This window comes from Bactrocera dorsalis, chromosome 3 (assembly GCF_023373825.1).
Source record: "Bactrocera dorsalis isolate Fly_Bdor chromosome 3, ASM2337382v1, whole genome shotgun sequence".
Lineage (NCBI taxonomy): Eukaryota > Metazoa > Arthropoda > Insecta > Diptera > Tephritidae > Bactrocera > Bactrocera dorsalis.
Genome location: NC_064305.1, coordinates 82,090,703 through 82,107,714, shown reverse-complemented (window position 1 = coordinate 82,107,714; position 17,012 = coordinate 82,090,703). Strand labels below are relative to the sequence as shown.

At 35.1% G+C, this 17,012-nt stretch overlaps 2 protein-coding genes across 3 annotated transcripts in view; one reads left to right on the top strand and one right to left on the bottom strand.

Moving 5' to 3' along the window:
- Positions 1 to 17,012, bottom strand: part of LOC105226202 (protein Wnt-5) — a 240,607-nt gene that overhangs the window by 39,285 nt on the left and 184,310 nt on the right. Inside the window, exon 5 of the mRNA XM_049450738.1 lies at positions 6,020 to 6,200. Within this exon, the coding sequence (XP_049306695.1) occupies positions 6,020 to 6,200 (181 nt within the window). The remainder of the gene's footprint in view (positions 1 to 6,019; positions 6,201 to 17,012) is intronic.
- Positions 7,535 to 17,012, top strand: part of LOC105226194 (uncharacterized) — a 50,333-nt gene continuing 40,855 nt past the window's right edge. The window contains exons 1-2 of one of the 2 annotated variants that reach the window (XM_011205012.4): positions 7,540 to 7,786; positions 7,916 to 8,137. In XM_011205012.4, the coding sequence (XP_011203314.2) occupies positions 7,613 to 7,786; positions 7,916 to 8,092 (351 nt within the window). In that variant the 5' untranslated portion in view covers positions 7,540 to 7,612 and the 3' untranslated portion in view covers positions 8,093 to 8,137. Of the gene's footprint in view, positions 7,787 to 7,915; positions 8,138 to 17,012 lie in introns of those variants that run through there. The other variant, XM_049450760.1, reaches the window with a different exon arrangement.

Here is a 17,012-nt window from a genome sequence, read left to right as displayed (position 1 = left end):
GAGACATTTGTCAAGCAATACTTTTAATTTAAGATCCCATTGTAATTTCCGTTCGGTTATGTAAAACTTTCGATATTACCCTAGCTATAGCTAGCTTCAATCAAATCTCAACAAATTTCTCAATATATCTACACGATATCACATTACGTAAATCATTCCAATTACGCTAAAAATATGTCTACTTTTAGTATCTATTAAGTTTAGAAATGTTGAGAAAATGAAAAAAAAACGGAGTTTCAAAAATAAGGTTTTGGAGCAAGTGTTTCTAGTAAGATCTCAGATAACGGGTGATTTTTTTGAGGTTAGGATTTTCATGCATTAGTATTTGACAGATCACGTGGGATTTCAGACATGGTGTCAAAGAGAAAGATGCTCAGTATGCTTTGACATTTCATCATGAATAGACTTACTAACGAGCAACGCTTGCAAATCATTGAATTTTATTACCAAAATCAGTGTTCGGTTCGAAATGTGAAAATCCGCTTTTTTATCGACAAATTTTGTTCAGCGATGAGGCTCATTTCTGGTTGAATGGCTACGTAAATAAGCAAAATTGCCGCATTTGGGGTGAAGAGCAACCAGAAGCCGTTCAAGAACTGCCCATGCATCCCGAAAAATGCACTGTTTGGTGTGGTTTGTACGCTGGTGGAATCATTGGACCGTATTTTTTCAAAGATGCTGTTGGACGCAACGTTACGGTGAATGGCGATCGCTATCGTTCGATGCTAACAAACTTTTTGTTGCCAAAAATAGAAGAACTGAACTTGGTTGACATGTGGTTTCAACAAGATGGCGCTACATGCCACACAGCTCGCGATTCTATGGCCATTTTGAGGGAAAACTTCGGACAACAATTCATCTCAAGAAATGGACCCGTAAGTTGGCCACCAAGATCATGCGATTTAACGCCTTTAGACTATTTTTTGTGGGGCTACGTCAAGTCTAAAGTCTACAGAAATAAGCCAGCAACTATTCCAGCTTTGGAAGACAACATTTCCGAAGAAATTCGGGCTATTCCGGCCGAAATGCTCGAAAAAGTTGCCCAAAATTGGACTTTCCGAATGGACCACCTAAGACGCAGCCGCGGTCAACATTTAAATGAAATTATCTTCAAAAAGTAAATGTCATGAACCAATCTAACGTTTCAAATAAAGAACCGATGAGATTTTGCAAATTTTATGCGTTTTTTTTTTAAAAAAAGTTATCAAGCTCTTAAAAAATCACCCTTTATATAAAACAAATACACTGCTTCTTTCTACGAAGATCAAAAATGTGCAAAGGTAAATTTGAGGAAGGAAAAATATAAGGAGTTTCATACTTAAGGTTTTTGAAAAAAAATCGCCCTAATAATTTTCTTGCAATTCTTAAACTTATTAATCAAGGGTTTCGAAATTTGCGCAACATAACAGCTGGAAATTACAACAATAGAAAGTCTCTGTCTCTTCAGAAGCGATGTTCGTAAAATATATTTAATTTTCAACATTTTAGAGTTGATATATAAATTATTATAGAAAAAATTTGGCATTTTTTCGAAATTTGGCAATCTTCTCATAATCAGCAGACTAGTTGAGCTTTTTATCCCTGGCATATCAAACAATAACGGCAGAATCAAATAGAGTTTCACTCCTCTTTTTTGTAGAGAAATCCTCTTTATACTCCTGTAACACGACGATAAATAGTATGATAGTTTCGTTCACCTCACGCTGTATGTATCACCTGAAACCTGTATCAATTAACTTGATTAAAGCTGTTAAAATTGGTCAAAGAGATCTCGAGACTTGCCGACCGATTTCAACCAAATTTGTTACGCCACATTCCTCTGAGAATTTCATGTTACAGTGTGATTAAGTAGGATTAATATTTCGGGATAAAATTTTACATTTTTTGCATTTGAAATGTGCCACCTTATGACTAAATACTGCATAAATCGAACCAGAAACCTTCAAGTCTTTAGGTACTGAATATGTGGGCTTAGTAGTTTTAGTTTTTTTAACTTTTTACCGAAAATATCGGTCAATGTGTGAGATATATAAAGAAACTCATAGAGAATCTTTTCCTAATTGTGGTATGTCTGTATGCTGCAAATGGGTTGAAACGAGGCAAAACTGTCTTTAGCCCCCATATACCTAAGATCAAGACTTTCGAACCTCCGAGTGACTTTATACCTCATATATCGGCCAATATGTGTGTTCTCTTGATTAAATTGAGAGAGCGGAACACCATTGACTCCATATAACTAAGAAGCCCTATGTACCTGAAGGTACTCTCCTGGCTTCATTCCTTTCAATAGTATGAAATGTTCGGTTATACCCAAACTTAGCTCTTCCTTATTTGTTTTCATGTCAAATAAGAGTTCGAATAACGTCGCTGGATTATATTTTCCACAAACAGTGATATGAGTTAAGTTTTCGAATCCAAAGAAAAAAATTCCTTTTTCATTTCTGACTATAAACCAGCCATTCATAATGGCGAAACTAAGCTAAAATCTGTACAATAAAAGTTTATAACAGTGAGGCATCTTTAATCATCAGAATAATCTCTTATATCGAATTCAGCTCGTTAGCTTTATTGTTTTCTTCTCATGTTAAAGGCGTGACAAGATGGCAGCGTTCAAATATGGTACGGCGAGCATAGAAATGGCAAAGCTATGACAGCTAATTTAATATAAAGAGTTTGGTAATAAGAGATTATCGATTATTAGGTCTTGTTCTGAGACTATTGGCACAGAAAATTTAAAACTTATTTTTCCAAAAAAAAATTTTGCTCCTTAAAATTTCTATTTTTCACAGTTAATATTTAAATTGTAAAGGCTAGAAAAAACGTGGTTTAGAAAAGAACCGATCGATAATTGCAAAATTTTAGCCATTCAACATTTCATGTAATATATTTTGAAATAAAAAAGATTAAAATTAACTTTTATACATATAGTATATATGTATGTACCTATATGGATTTGGTAAAATTTTTTTGTTTCTAATTTTTTTTTTTAATTTAATAAACTTTTCATAAAATCTAATAAATTTCATAAACAAATTTTTATAATATTCATGTAAATTCTACTCCCAGGTAGTCAAATATGTCCTTCCATTTACCGATTATGCGACTCAAATTCCCATTCATTGGCACATTTCGGGTTTTTGAGGCATTTAAGCTTTACGCTTTAAACTTCAAATTTAAACTTTCACAATTTCCACTTTAAATGTTAACAATTGCACTCAAAAGCGAAACAGTTAGCCCCTTAGCTTAAAGCAACATTAAATGCCCATTTTGCAGCCATTCACCTGGAAATATAATACTTTTCTTTGCCACGATTGATGTCCTACCAAAACAACTACAGAAACAGCAGACAATGTGTAAAAAAGTAATGCAGCAACAAATTGCCTATCATTATGCAACAAATAACTGCGTTTATCTACAATAAAAGCAAATCAATTTGAATTATGTGCCGCCAACAAAAACCCGTTAACCATAAATGGATGGGTATGAAAGCACAAACTTAACCCAAACAAAAAACCACAAACAACAAAAACAAAAAAAGGGGAAAATGAAAAATAAACGCAACTCGATTTCAGTGCATAAATCAAAGAGCAAGCGAGTTGTTGTAACAACGAAATCGACAAAAACAATCAGCAACAACAACAAGAAGTGGAGTGCCATGAAATGATTGATACAATTTGGCGGGTAAACTGACATCGCAAATAAGTGTTATTACGAGGGGTGGCGGGCGAAGGAAGACAAAATTTGCTGCTTGTATGAAGCGGGGAAGAACTACAAGCCTATTTGCAGGCGCGCAGCCACGGCCATAGCAGCGTTTCGGTTGATTGTGGCATATGAGTATATGCAAATAAATTTTCATACAAAATTGCAATCGCTTGTTGTTGGTGTAGTTGGAAACTAACTGCGCAGTAAACGGACATAAAAACAAAACACAAAAAAATCAAAAACAAAAATAAAAATTAAAGCGACGCGGAAATTTGCGGCAAATATTATGTGTGTCAAGGCGCATGGTGTGGGCGCAGAGGCGGGAGGTGGTGGTTGCAGCTGAGTTGCAGCAGATGAGCAATATACCGTGATAATTTATGCACCCCAGTGGAAAAGCGTCAAATTTGTGCATTAAAAATGGCCACAAGCGGTACATGGACGCGACTCGCGCTTCAATAACGCGGCGTGTGTGTGTGTGTGTGTGGGCACAACGCGCGCAACAGAATGTTATGGCGGTTTGTAAAAGTATGTGAACTCGGCAAAAACAATAAATTATTACACACTTCCAACAGCCAAAGTTGCATACCACACACACATACACACGCATGGGAACATACGCCAGCTCACATCGATCGAATTCGGCAGACACGCCGGTGCGAGGTGAAAGTGGCAGACGCACAAGCGGCTATGCTGCGGAGTTCGGGGCTTAAAGGTTGAAAGTATGCGCATTTCGAAAATTCCCCAAACGACATTTGCAGTTATGGGCAATTTTGCATACAAAAACAATAGCAATAACAGTGTATATGTAGCTAGTGCGAAGAGAAATCTGCGTTTGAGTACAGCAGCAGCAGCCACAACAAAAATAACAAACGGTGGAGATAAAGCGCTGCCAATAACATTAGTGCGGCACCGACACAGTTGCCACAGGCAAATAAATATTGCCGCATAAAAGTGTTTGCGTGTGTGTGCGTAAAAGGTTTGTTGTTTGTTGTAATGTGTGCGCGTAAGTTACTTTTTCTTTTGGTGTACCGCTTTTTGTTCTTGTTTCTTGTTGTTTGGCTCTTTTTAGCGTTTTCATACTTTTTATGTGGCTCAAGTATATTTTATGGGTTCATCAGATTTTTTTTTGATTATGCGTGCAAACCTTTTTAAAGTCGCTTTTTTCGATGTCACTTAATTTGATTGGTCAACCTTTGGATGTGCGCTGCGCAGTTTTTGCGTGCAACTTTTATTTTGTTCTCACTTGAAATTATGAAATATGCCCTCTATGGCAAATTGCGGTCAATTAACGGTTGTTGAAAATACAAAAAAGGTGTACAACTCGAACTTAAAGCGAGTTATGAAGTTGGAGAATACAAATTTAAAGCTTCTTTCTGATATTTAAGAAATAATTTGTAATTCGGGGTACTTAAATCAAGTGGTCTGCAGTTAAAGTTGATAATAAGCTACTGAAGGAACTTGTATAAAAACTAATAATTTGTTAAAAGCTTTGGATTATCGACAAAGTAAAATGCGCTTGCAATGACAGAAAGAATAAAAAGGGATGGCTGTTCATTATATCATTTCATACCAGAATTGACTTGGACTGACACAAAATACATATTCTTATATATTTTTACAAACTTTAATTACTCCCCTTTGAAATGAGCTCATGGTCTAAACCAAGCATGTCAATTATTAATGCAATTCTTCCTTATGTTTAAGCGTCTCAACTGGGATGGTCTTTCTTCCCAGCAAGTTTTGGGGTTTTTCGAACTCGGCTCATTTTTGTTGCGCCATTCGCTAGATTGTGGAACCGTTTCGACAAAATATTCAAAAACTCACTTATGACGACTTTGAAGAATGAAAGGTTCCCAGATAAATTGTTAAGAATAACTTTTGCGACATCTACTAAATGCCGTTTTCGCAAACACGAAGGCCTAGTCTAACATTGATATGCATGATACCCAAAACTTTAACCATATTTATACCCAAAACATTAACCGAAATAAGTTGAGTTGACGATTCCAGTTACGAATTATATAAAATCATAGTTAAAACCATCAGGCGGATTTGTTATCGATATTATTTATGCAATTAGCCTCTCAAATCGTCTCCAGCTTACTCTGCCTTATACTAACTATATGTCTAATTTTTGGTACAACTATTTGTACTGTTTGCTTCAAATAATAATTGCTATAGGATACTTTAGTTTCAGGAAATAGTACATAAGATTTAGCAACAAAACAAACTACGAATTTTTTGAATTTATTAGGTCTTATTCTATTTAGTTGCTTTAAAAATATACTTTTTTTGCGAATTTTCTGCCTATACTTACTTGTAAGCAAACTCCAAATTATCGCCACAGCCACCCCACGTCCAATCATCGTGCAATTGCTTAGGGCGCGACCCACGCGAACAACCACATGACGCCAATTGGCCATCGCGGCAGGCACGGGCTATAAAACTGGTCACCATAGCAGCGGCCAGCGCGTGAATGAAAGCCATTTCCGGTGAGCCTGTAATGAAAATGGTGTAAATTTGTTTTAGTTCAACGAAATTATAAGTGTGTGACGGGGGTAGTTTAGGTGTTCATAACATATTAATAATGACGCTCAAAATTATATTTAATATGGGTTTATGCAGTAATGCCTTGGCAAACTTAGAACTCGCTTGGCTGTATGTTCAAATATGAAAATGAAAGTTTTGGCGCGCATTTGTGGCTTTGATTAATTTAACGCTCTTTAATCGATACGCTCGTCAAAATGCACTGTGTCGAAAGTAGCATTTGTCGCTCTGAGTAACACGTTGAAACCCATTTGACAGCGTAACGGTGCCATAATTAAACAGAGAAGATAGGTTTGCATCGCAGTAAAAACATTTTTCTGGTCCTTTCGCGCCACAATATGTCATATAAACATCAGTCCAGTCGAATTAAGGTTATTTATGTTCACCCTTAGCTTTATCTTTTCCTGTATCGAGTATATAGCAATTTTTATTCTATAAAATTTTCTTTGAAAACATTTGTTACAAAGATATTATTTCAAAGAAAAATATGATTTCTGAGATGACAAAGAAGTGTGTTACGGATGTCCTACTACATTCTCCTATGTTGGTGTTTGTCCTTCCGTAAAATTATTTGGGAGTGTGTTAGAATTTGTTGAGTGATAAATGAGAAATACACTGCGACCTTAGGTCTATTCACAAAGACTCAAATTTATTGCTATATTCATATGCCAATACTTGGTTAAAAGAAAATATTTGCTATCTGTTGATTACAGAACCTATTTAGCGGAAGATAAGTTGAAACCTTTACAACAAAACTTTTGTAGTCTCCGGCCTCGTTAAGCCTACACTCAAGCTTTTATTGATTTGATCTGATTGCTATTGTCAAAAACAAATGGTTGCAGACTATATTTCGAATAAAATAATCGATTTTACTGTTGCTTCTTCAATTTAATATCATTAATTCATGTTGACAAATCATATTCAGCAAAAGAGCAAATGTTATCCAACTTAACAAAGATCAAACTATGAAATAGGTAGATGGGTATGGGGTATGCAATAATTTGTAAATAGCAGTTACATATAAATTTCTTCCGGCGCTTCAAGTGAGAGATAAGGAAAAAGTACAGCCGTCAAATCAATAATAAAATAGAAAATTTTATGAATTACCACACGCCATAAAACATTACAAAATCCAGTATCAGCACTGATAACTATTTGCACTAAGAACTATTTGCACTAATTAAATTGTATCTATCGGTGCTTAGTAGAGTTCTTAGAAATATTACATTTGATAAGGAGTAATAATCTAAACGCTTTACAAGTATATAAAGCAAAGACATTTCTGTCAACATCAACAGTACTCATTGTCTATTTATGTGATTAGCTGAAATCAAATCGCAAAGTGAAAAAACTATCAAACAAAATGAAAATTATTGTGCAAGTTTGCGTGTTCTTGGCCTTGGTCGCAGTCGCTTATTCGGCGAGCTCAACTTGGGGTGCGCAAAATGCTACCGATTATCTACTTATCAGCAAACAAGTAACCTATCCAGCAGTACGAAATGTTGCGCAGGCTTTCTACTTCGATATTCCAGAATCGGTAAGTTACATAAGAAGGTATCTGAGACCTAGTAAATACTTCTAAACCCAATAAAGTTTTTATTGCTATACGACTCATTTTTGCACCGGTCCATTGTAACATTAATTAATAACTGCTTTTTATTTGCAGTATCAGAGCAATAACAAAGTGATTAGCGCCATTTACTTGCGAGACCAATTCCAGAACAGTTCAGGTCCCGTTAATACTTTGTTGTATGGTGGACCGGGTTGGACTTACGCTTCTATACACATGAGAACTCAAGCCGGCTTTGGTTTAAATGTAACATTTGCTGTTTATGGCAGATAAAACTATGAATAAATAAAATAAAATGTTAAAAGTAAGGGTGATAGTGTATAAGGAATTTATTATTTTACTCGTTGGGTGAGCGAAATATTGAAGAAATTTATAGAGATCGATTTTCACCTCATTGTTGAAAGTGATTTGTGTGCTTCTAAGGTATTTATTTCACAAGTTATCGCTCATTTACTAGTTTTCAACATAACCGTTATGAAAAGTAGCTGGGTTTTCTCCCATTTTCGTGCCGTATAATGAGCTAAAAACATTTGTTTACAGCTTCGACTGAGGTATAGTGTTTATAATATATAATATTAATGACAACCCTCCACATTGCATTTTATTATGGTTTTGTCAAACTTAGACTCTTTCAAATATGAAAATGAAAGTTTGCCCAAAATAACAAGTTGTATTTAACACATTGGCGCACATTAAGCGAAATGCAATTAATTTAACGCTCCTTAAATCGATATGCCCATCGAAGCGCACTGTGCCGAAAGCAGCATTTGTCGCTCTGAGTGACACGTTGAAAGGCATTTGACAGCGCAATGCTAGCACAGTTAACCAGAGTTTCGAAAAACTATTTTGTATATTAGCTTGTATGCTTGTATTTGACTGTGTGTGTGTGTGTGACCTGTCAACAGTATAGTGTTCCATCAGCAACGGCTGCCTATGACACTAATCAACTTCCATACCATTCAAGTTTAATGCCAAATTAATAATGCCAATATTAATGCATAGCACACCGACGCAAATACCACGCATATATGTATGTTTATATATACCTATAAGTATATTAGAGGGGGTCGATTTAAATGAAACAAAAAACACGGAAAAATCCTAAAAGACGGAAATGTGCTACAAGTCATTTTGAACAACTTTTCCTAAGACATTATGGATCTAAGAACGGTTTTGATTGAACAATTTTTATGGTGAAGTTTTTTAGGGACTATAAAACTTTGTTCGCCAGTTTTTGAGATATTCGAATAAAATTTAATACGTGGGTGTATTTTGAGATTCTATTGATAATTTGTCGGAATCGACCACATTGGACAACTATCTGCCATATTACCGATCTGCCATATAATTGATTAATCAGACATTTTACACTTCGTCTTAAAAATCGCTTGCTGGCGGCTTTAAACCCTTAGTCTATGTGCCAAAGTTAGTCAGAATGATTCGGAGAACATATCCAGTATAGCGATTTGAAAGACAAAAAAGTGACCCGCTCTAATGTAAATATGTACATAAGTATATTTATTCTTGTCAAAGCGACTCATGTAGTTGCATGCTCTGTGAGACACCTTTTAGGCTTAATGAAGCTACAGGGTGTTGCGTAATCTATGAATCTAAGTTCAAGTCCTATTTCCACAAATTTGAGCAGTATTGACAAAGAGTAAATATATAGTTTATTTAAAAAGTTTTTAATCGGTATGCATTTACTCTAATTCAAAATTAAAAAAAAAGAATTTCAAATTCGTTTTCAACGAAACTAAGAATGGATCACAATCATTTTTCGTAACTAGTTCAATAATCTGATTCCATCTATATACAATACCAACCACTCTCAAGTGCCAGAGAGCACATGTCATAAAGGTATCTCAATTTCAAATAAATTTATATATTTACCACACCCTGTACTCATTTCAACCATCTAGCTGTGTATTCACCACCATAATCCTTATTGACCCATTCGCTGGAAATCAGTCAGTCAACCAAGTAAACTGTACATTTCCGCCACATAGGCGAAATTAATACGTGCCAAGTGTAACGGCAGAGCAAAAGGCAGATAATACAGGGAGATTGACAAACGGGTGCAACGGTGCGTATACGTGTCGTCAGCCAAATGTCACATCAATGCCCTGCCTGTGTATGCGAATATAGGGTAATAGGAAGTAATGTACAAATAGGCATGATTACACAGAGTATTAGATATATGTATGTATATGAAAAGCTGGGTTTATTGTAGCTAGAAAGCTGCTCTTCGGTAAGAAGGCTTTATAAAGTTTACAAAAAAAAGTAATTTTTGACCGAATAATTTGTGCTCTAGTATTTTCATTCGGTATTTAATTTAGTCCGGTGTTCTGACAGCTATGTAAATCTACTTATATATACTTATATACGTTTATATATATATAATATATACTGCATTTGTAGCGCATGACAACCGGATGTGGCTTTGATCTCATACACCACCACACATACACAGTTGTTTCCGCTCTCCGCTTAGTTAAGCATTAATTGCGCTTCACGACATTACACAACCAAAGCTCCGCTGCATTGCCAAAAAGGTAACGGTCGGAATAAATGTGTATTAAGTAGACAAGGAAAATGTAACTAACGCAAACAGCACACATACAACAATAACTTACGACTTCCTTACTTTCATACCGAAGTTGGCAACTTTGTTGACCTTAATGCGAATTACATAACTATATTGGCCATAAAAGTATGTATATGTATCCACTGAGGCATGTGGTTTTGTATGCCTTTATCGGGATTTTGGCAAATAAAATGCGTCAGCATGACTTCATTCTTTTAATTGAAATAAAATTTCAATGAGTCTGTAGTACATGAAAGAACACGCCACAAAGGACACACTATCAGCGCACAGCATGATCTTTTACATTTTTGTGCAAATTCAAAGCAAAACGACGCTTGCTAATCAAACTGAGTTGGCTGCAAGCTGCGACAAATTGTCTCTGTCTGACAAGCGTCTTTTACTTTTATATTTTTATTATCGTTGCTGTCTTTTAACGTCGATATGTCGTGACAGCTCCGGTATGCTTTGCCATAATAATATTGATTTTGACTTAAATTTTTGCGTTTGAGTAAATTTTAATGTAATGTGGCGCTAAGCGGATTATGAAATGTAGTTAACTTGAAAAAAATAGCAACTCACGGTGTGTTTGTTGTAATGGTTTTTAATGTTTTCCCAATTTTGATGTAGACTCGTGGGCAGTTCCTCGCGGAGATCGAAGAGTTTGCAATTTGGGGACGAGTGTGAGTAAACAGAGAGATGAATTGCTTACGGTTTAGTATTTTTGGTTTGTTTGGTATTTTATTCTGGTATAATTGTAATATTCGTGTTCGTTAGTAGCTTACTTAATTTATTGGAATTGTTTGTTATTATTTTTCAATTTAAAAAATGTTAAGCTAACAATGAAATTTATTAACTTATAAAATTGCTTTTTCTTTCTTTCATCTACAATTTTGTTTCAAAATTTTACTAAAATCTGCCAAGAGCTTTTTAAGAGGAAAGCTTACATTTATATTACAAATGATCATAGTCAAAAAATCTTTGAATTTCCGTTGATTTATAAAAACAATATTCTTTCTTCTGTAACAATTCTGGTCTAATAAGGCTTTGACTGACAAAAAACTAAGTTCATACGTACATCATTGTAATCTTCGAATGACCTTCAGTACCTTCGGGTTATTTTTGTTTTGCAGTTTAGACGGATTTTTGGAGCGCCATTCGCTGGGCTGTCATAATCATAAAGCAGCGTCTTAACGACAGTAATGATGCGGCTGATAAATGTAGGGCTCTCAGCTACGTTGTGAAGCATATTTCTCGACTTCATTTTTGAAAAAAATTTATATATTTTTGTACAAGTCGAGTACTGACACACTTCATACCCAAAATATTGTGGGAACACAATTTATGGAGTGGATACATAAGAGATGTTGGAATATTCTGTTATATCTTTAATGCTAAACGGCCCATTTTCAAGCAATGTTTTTAATATTTTCCGATGATATAGACATTAACCGAGTTGGATGGGTGATTCAATTATTACCTAATTTCATTGTTATGACCTTCACTGGCTGCCTTCTGTCACGCAATTAATTTAGTTCTTGAAAAATTAAATTTCAAGAAAATTTGTATCGACTTTTGAATTTTTTAGACATGTTTCCTGTCGATACAACAACAACAACACGAGAAAAGATCAAACAAATATAAAATGCGATGGCATTGACGGACATCTGTAAGAGCCATCACTCATTCGATAAACTCTCCTATTGATAAATTCTCGTTTTTAAAAACTACATTCGATGGAATGGAGACCGTGTGCGATTGAGGAAGCAAACGACTCTTTTCATACACCTAACTGCTCATTCGAATATGAGAGCTGTCAGACGGTTAAAGCCTTTGGGTTAGAATTCAAACATTGCAATCTCACTCGCATTCAATAATTTTATTCACCGACCGAAAAATTTCATAACTATTTTCTAAGCAAAGCGACATTTTTTAATAAAAATGTAAAAGGCTACAATAAATGCTATATCAAACTCAAAACTGCCAAACAGTATATTTTTCTACAACATATTTCCTTAATAAAAGCAGGACCCTGAATAAAATTTCATTTTTCAAAATAAAGAATTCAAATGTTTACTCTGGCAATATATAAACCCACAGTGATATATGATATCCCCAGAAATCGAAAGCACCGGCCAGCTATCAACGAGCTGTCAAATAATCAAATCAAAAGCCAGCAAAAGTCAAGAGAGAAATATTCGACACACGAGATTGGCCAAAGGGAAATTCATATGATATGGGTAATAGAATATTAAACAATGGCATTTATATGCACATGATGGGTATGCGTATGTGTGTGTATGTGTGCGTGTGTTCATTAAATACACAACAGTTGCATGTGTGCACTCGATCATTGCGACTGTCAACGCTATGATGGACTATCACTCGGCATTTATGTTTATACACAACTCTGTGTGTGAATGAATATATGTATGTATGGGCGAGTAAATGAGTATACACACATACATATGTGCGAGTGTGCGGGTATCATTGTACTTGAGTTTATATTGAGGATGTTGCAGAACCAACGCTGGTGATTTGAATTGGTTGCCCCTAGCCCATTCGGATTTAATTCGTATATATTTTTCTATATATGTATATCGTCACCTGAAATGCAAAATAACGTATCATCAAAAAAATCGAAATTGAGTGTCTTATTGATTACGCTTCACTACTTCAAATTATATACATAATATTACATATGTTCAACATTTTCTGGTTCTGCGGTCATATATAAACCAGTCTTAAACCAATATTAATATTTTGTTTCACTCATGTTCGATTTTGTTTCGTGTTTCATTCATGCCACTGTAAATTTCTGAAAATGTTGTTACGTTATTTTGCATTTCAGGTGACGATATACTATATATGTGTAAATTCAAATATGAAACTGTAAATATTGACAGAATATTTATTTCTCGTATGTGTACATATACAAGTGGTTGTCATATGACTGTGGAAACGCCACAATTGTCGAATGCGCGTAATTTTGCGCCAGAGCCTTCGTTGATGGCGATTTTCTATGCTCATTTCAATTTCGGTATTGTTTTTTGTTTCTGTTTTATTAATTTCTCCTTTTTAATGCTAGTTCTATTACAGCCTCTGGCAGCTGACGCATACTGTAAACCATTGCCGTCTGCTTACTTTCACCCACTCTTATTTAGATCGTTACAAAAGTACACACACACGCATACTAAATGCCGCTGGCACATCTCCTTCTTGAAGCTTAAATTATTGCCACACACACAAACATTCATACTCGTACATACTTACATACACACATCATATGCATATATAGCGATATCTAAGTCATTCATCGATGCGGGTGTTCCTCCACTTGGAAATCGGAGGGTTCCATTGCAGTTACTGGTTTTCCTTGTTCGGTTTGGCTTTTGTTTGTTTTGTGTGTTAATTTGATATTTTTCAATGAAAGGTTTTGTGTATTTGATGGATTTTGCATATCAAATCGTAATCGTAAACTAAATCACTGAACGACAGCAGCTGGTGCATCAAACAAAGCAAAAATCTGGCAGTAAGTGAGTTGAGGGGTCGAAGGAGATTGCTTACGTTGGCAGTACAAAGGCGGCAGATGTTAAAGTGCACGGCATAGGGCGATTGTTGACACTTGTCGGTGATTGGGCGTACGATGATGGATTCATATTCACAAAACCATACAAAATTCGATAAGAAATCAATGCCAGTACTGTTAAATATTGACTTTTATACAAGAAAAAGTAAAACCCAGCAAATATTGCACTGTAGTATGTTGCTTACTGAATTCAATTAAGGAAATAAATTTCGAGATATTGTTTTTTGTTTTATAGAAATTTAATTTTGTTAAAAATAGTCACATACTCAGTACGAAAATTTTTAGAAATTCTAAACAAGTGTTTGCTTTAAAAATTTTGGTTCCAAAAGTATTTATAATATTTCAAAATATGTTTGTAGGTTTGGTTATTCTTTTAATACAGCTTGAAGCAAATAATCTTTAAACTTGAAAATTTTTAATGATAAACTTGATGACTTACAGTTTTTATAAAATTTTACTTTTCAGTAATTCTGTTATGATCTTTAAAGGAGTTACTTACAAATTCTATTTTTCTAGATTTTTGGAACATATTATGTTGTGAACTAAAGTCTAAGTGGTGGTGTTTTAGGGATTTTCACAATTACCACATTTAGAAAGTGATCTTATTTTTCGGATTTTTTTTATAAGGATAATCTATATAAGCCTGTATTCGTATTGAGGAACACGTGACTCTTATGAGTTCTGTAAAAGAAAAGAGAAAGAAAATCAGTTGCCATTCAGAACCTTATATCTCACCTTCACTCACATTCATTCAATTCTAACAACAGAGTAAACAGTTTTTCTTTGCCACGCATTTTAATTTACAACTTTTTCGACATTCGAGAAAAAACATTTAAATCGACGGTATCCCTATCAGTTGTCCATAATATCGAGGAGTTTGTAGTACAGAACAACTATTTCTTTAAAATAGAGTTCTAAACGATACGAGGCTTTACCAATATAGTATTATAATAGGTTTTTCAATTAAATAAATAAATAAATTTGGACGCTACAAATAGCCCGATAGAAACAGCAAAGGACGCCATATTTTTTCCAGCCCTTTTGATATTTCTCTTCAGTAAGGCTTACCATTTTATTATGGAAAGATATACCATACAACAAAGGGTCGATATTATTAAAATTTACTACCGAAATTTAAAGTAAGTGGCCTCAACCTTAATCATCCTCATAATCATCCTGTCAGATCAACCATTGAGCGTCTAGTGAAAAATTTGAATACACAAGCATAGTACAAAATGTTCCCGTGACAGTGAGACAAAGAAGTGACCGTAGGGCCGAGAATATTGCTGCCCGCTGTCGCATCAATTGAGGAGGGCCCAAATCGGTCTCTCACACATCTGGGATCTCTGTGAAAACGCATGGCGAATTGAAAATGTTCCGGATTTTCATCGCTGAGGCTCATTTTAGGCTGAACGGCTTCATCTATAAGCAAAATATGCCTTTTGGTCAGGCAGCAGTTTTATTGCTCTAGTTCTTACTCTATTAGAATCAAAAACCATAAAATTATATTTTCTTACATGTTTGAATGAGTTCTTTGCAAAAATCTTTTAACAAATTGTCAACGCAGTTTTTTATTCTTATTAACAACTTCATAAAAATTTGAAAAAAATCTAAAAAATTCTAACGATTATTTCTGTTCAAAATATGTATATTTTTCGAACAGAGTACTTCTTCAGCTAAGGTCAATGTACGAAAAGCATTAAAAAAATTGCAAAATATTAATAATTGCAGCAAATGTGTCTGCCATAAAGTACAATAATCTGCACTCAGCTGATGAAAGGCTCGAAATATCTGGAAAATTGCGTTTTGCCCATAAAATGCCTCTTTTCAATGCGCAAAAAGAGGACAATCTAAGCATATAACCAAATGCATTAGCTAAAAAAATTGGATATTTTTACGAGCGGAACAAATTTGGGTAGAAATAAACACGTAGTGGCGTAAACGCGAAGGGATTTTCAGGCACATCAAACTTCAAAATAATATCGGCAAAAACATACTAACACAACTACACACACATACGTAAAACCATAAATATGAGGCATAATAATATGCTGCGTCTGGCAGGGCAGCGTATGAAAACCACCCTTTCGCTGTCAGATTACTTTGAAAGTAGCTTAAATTACCACGCAGCGAGCGTAATGCACAATCAAGGCATTATTTTACTAAGAGTATAAGAACACGTGTATGTATGTATAAGAATATGTGTGTATGTCTATGTGTGCGCGCACATAAATACAGCAATCGGCATCATAACTTAAAACCGCAACAAATTGTTAAATTAGTGCGCGCATTTATTACAAAATTCCATGCCACACCGCCATACACAACTCTAAATATACATACATACTTATATACACACGAAGGCCAAAGTGCATAGTACGAGTATACAGCCGAGCTTACTGCATGTGTGTTTGTGTGCGTATTAATAGCAATAAAGCAAAGTAAAATATTTAAAAGGACCAAAGCGGAATGTTCAGGTTATGAAGTGCCTGGCATACGAGATTTTCAATATAAATACTTCACGTACATACAATGATAGCCATCACACACAGCCACACCCAACACAAACTGCCATACAACCTCTGACACAACAACAGCAAAATTTTGTTTATCATTACAAGCAAAAGTGCTTGCGTTTAGATGTCCTTTCGCCAACATACACTTGACTGCTGCTCACTTGCCTCCTCACTTACATCTCGCCCACCACACCATCCCCCGCCCCACACTTGCTGCTGTTTTTGCATGAGTGCGTGAATGTATGAATGAATGACGCAGCAATGCTCATTCGCTTACAAAAGCTTAGAGATAACTTACAAATTGTTGTTATTGTTATTACTATGCTGCTGTTATTCTTGTTGCTGCTGTTGTTGCATGTTGGCCTTTTTCGGGATTACAATTGTGCGTAAGACAAAAGGTAGTTCATGTGCACATGTTGTTCCTTTTTTTGTTGTGCGCTGCAAATTTCAAGATATTCCATAAATTGCGGTGTTGCTGGTGGCGGTGGTGGTGGCAGTAGCGGTGGC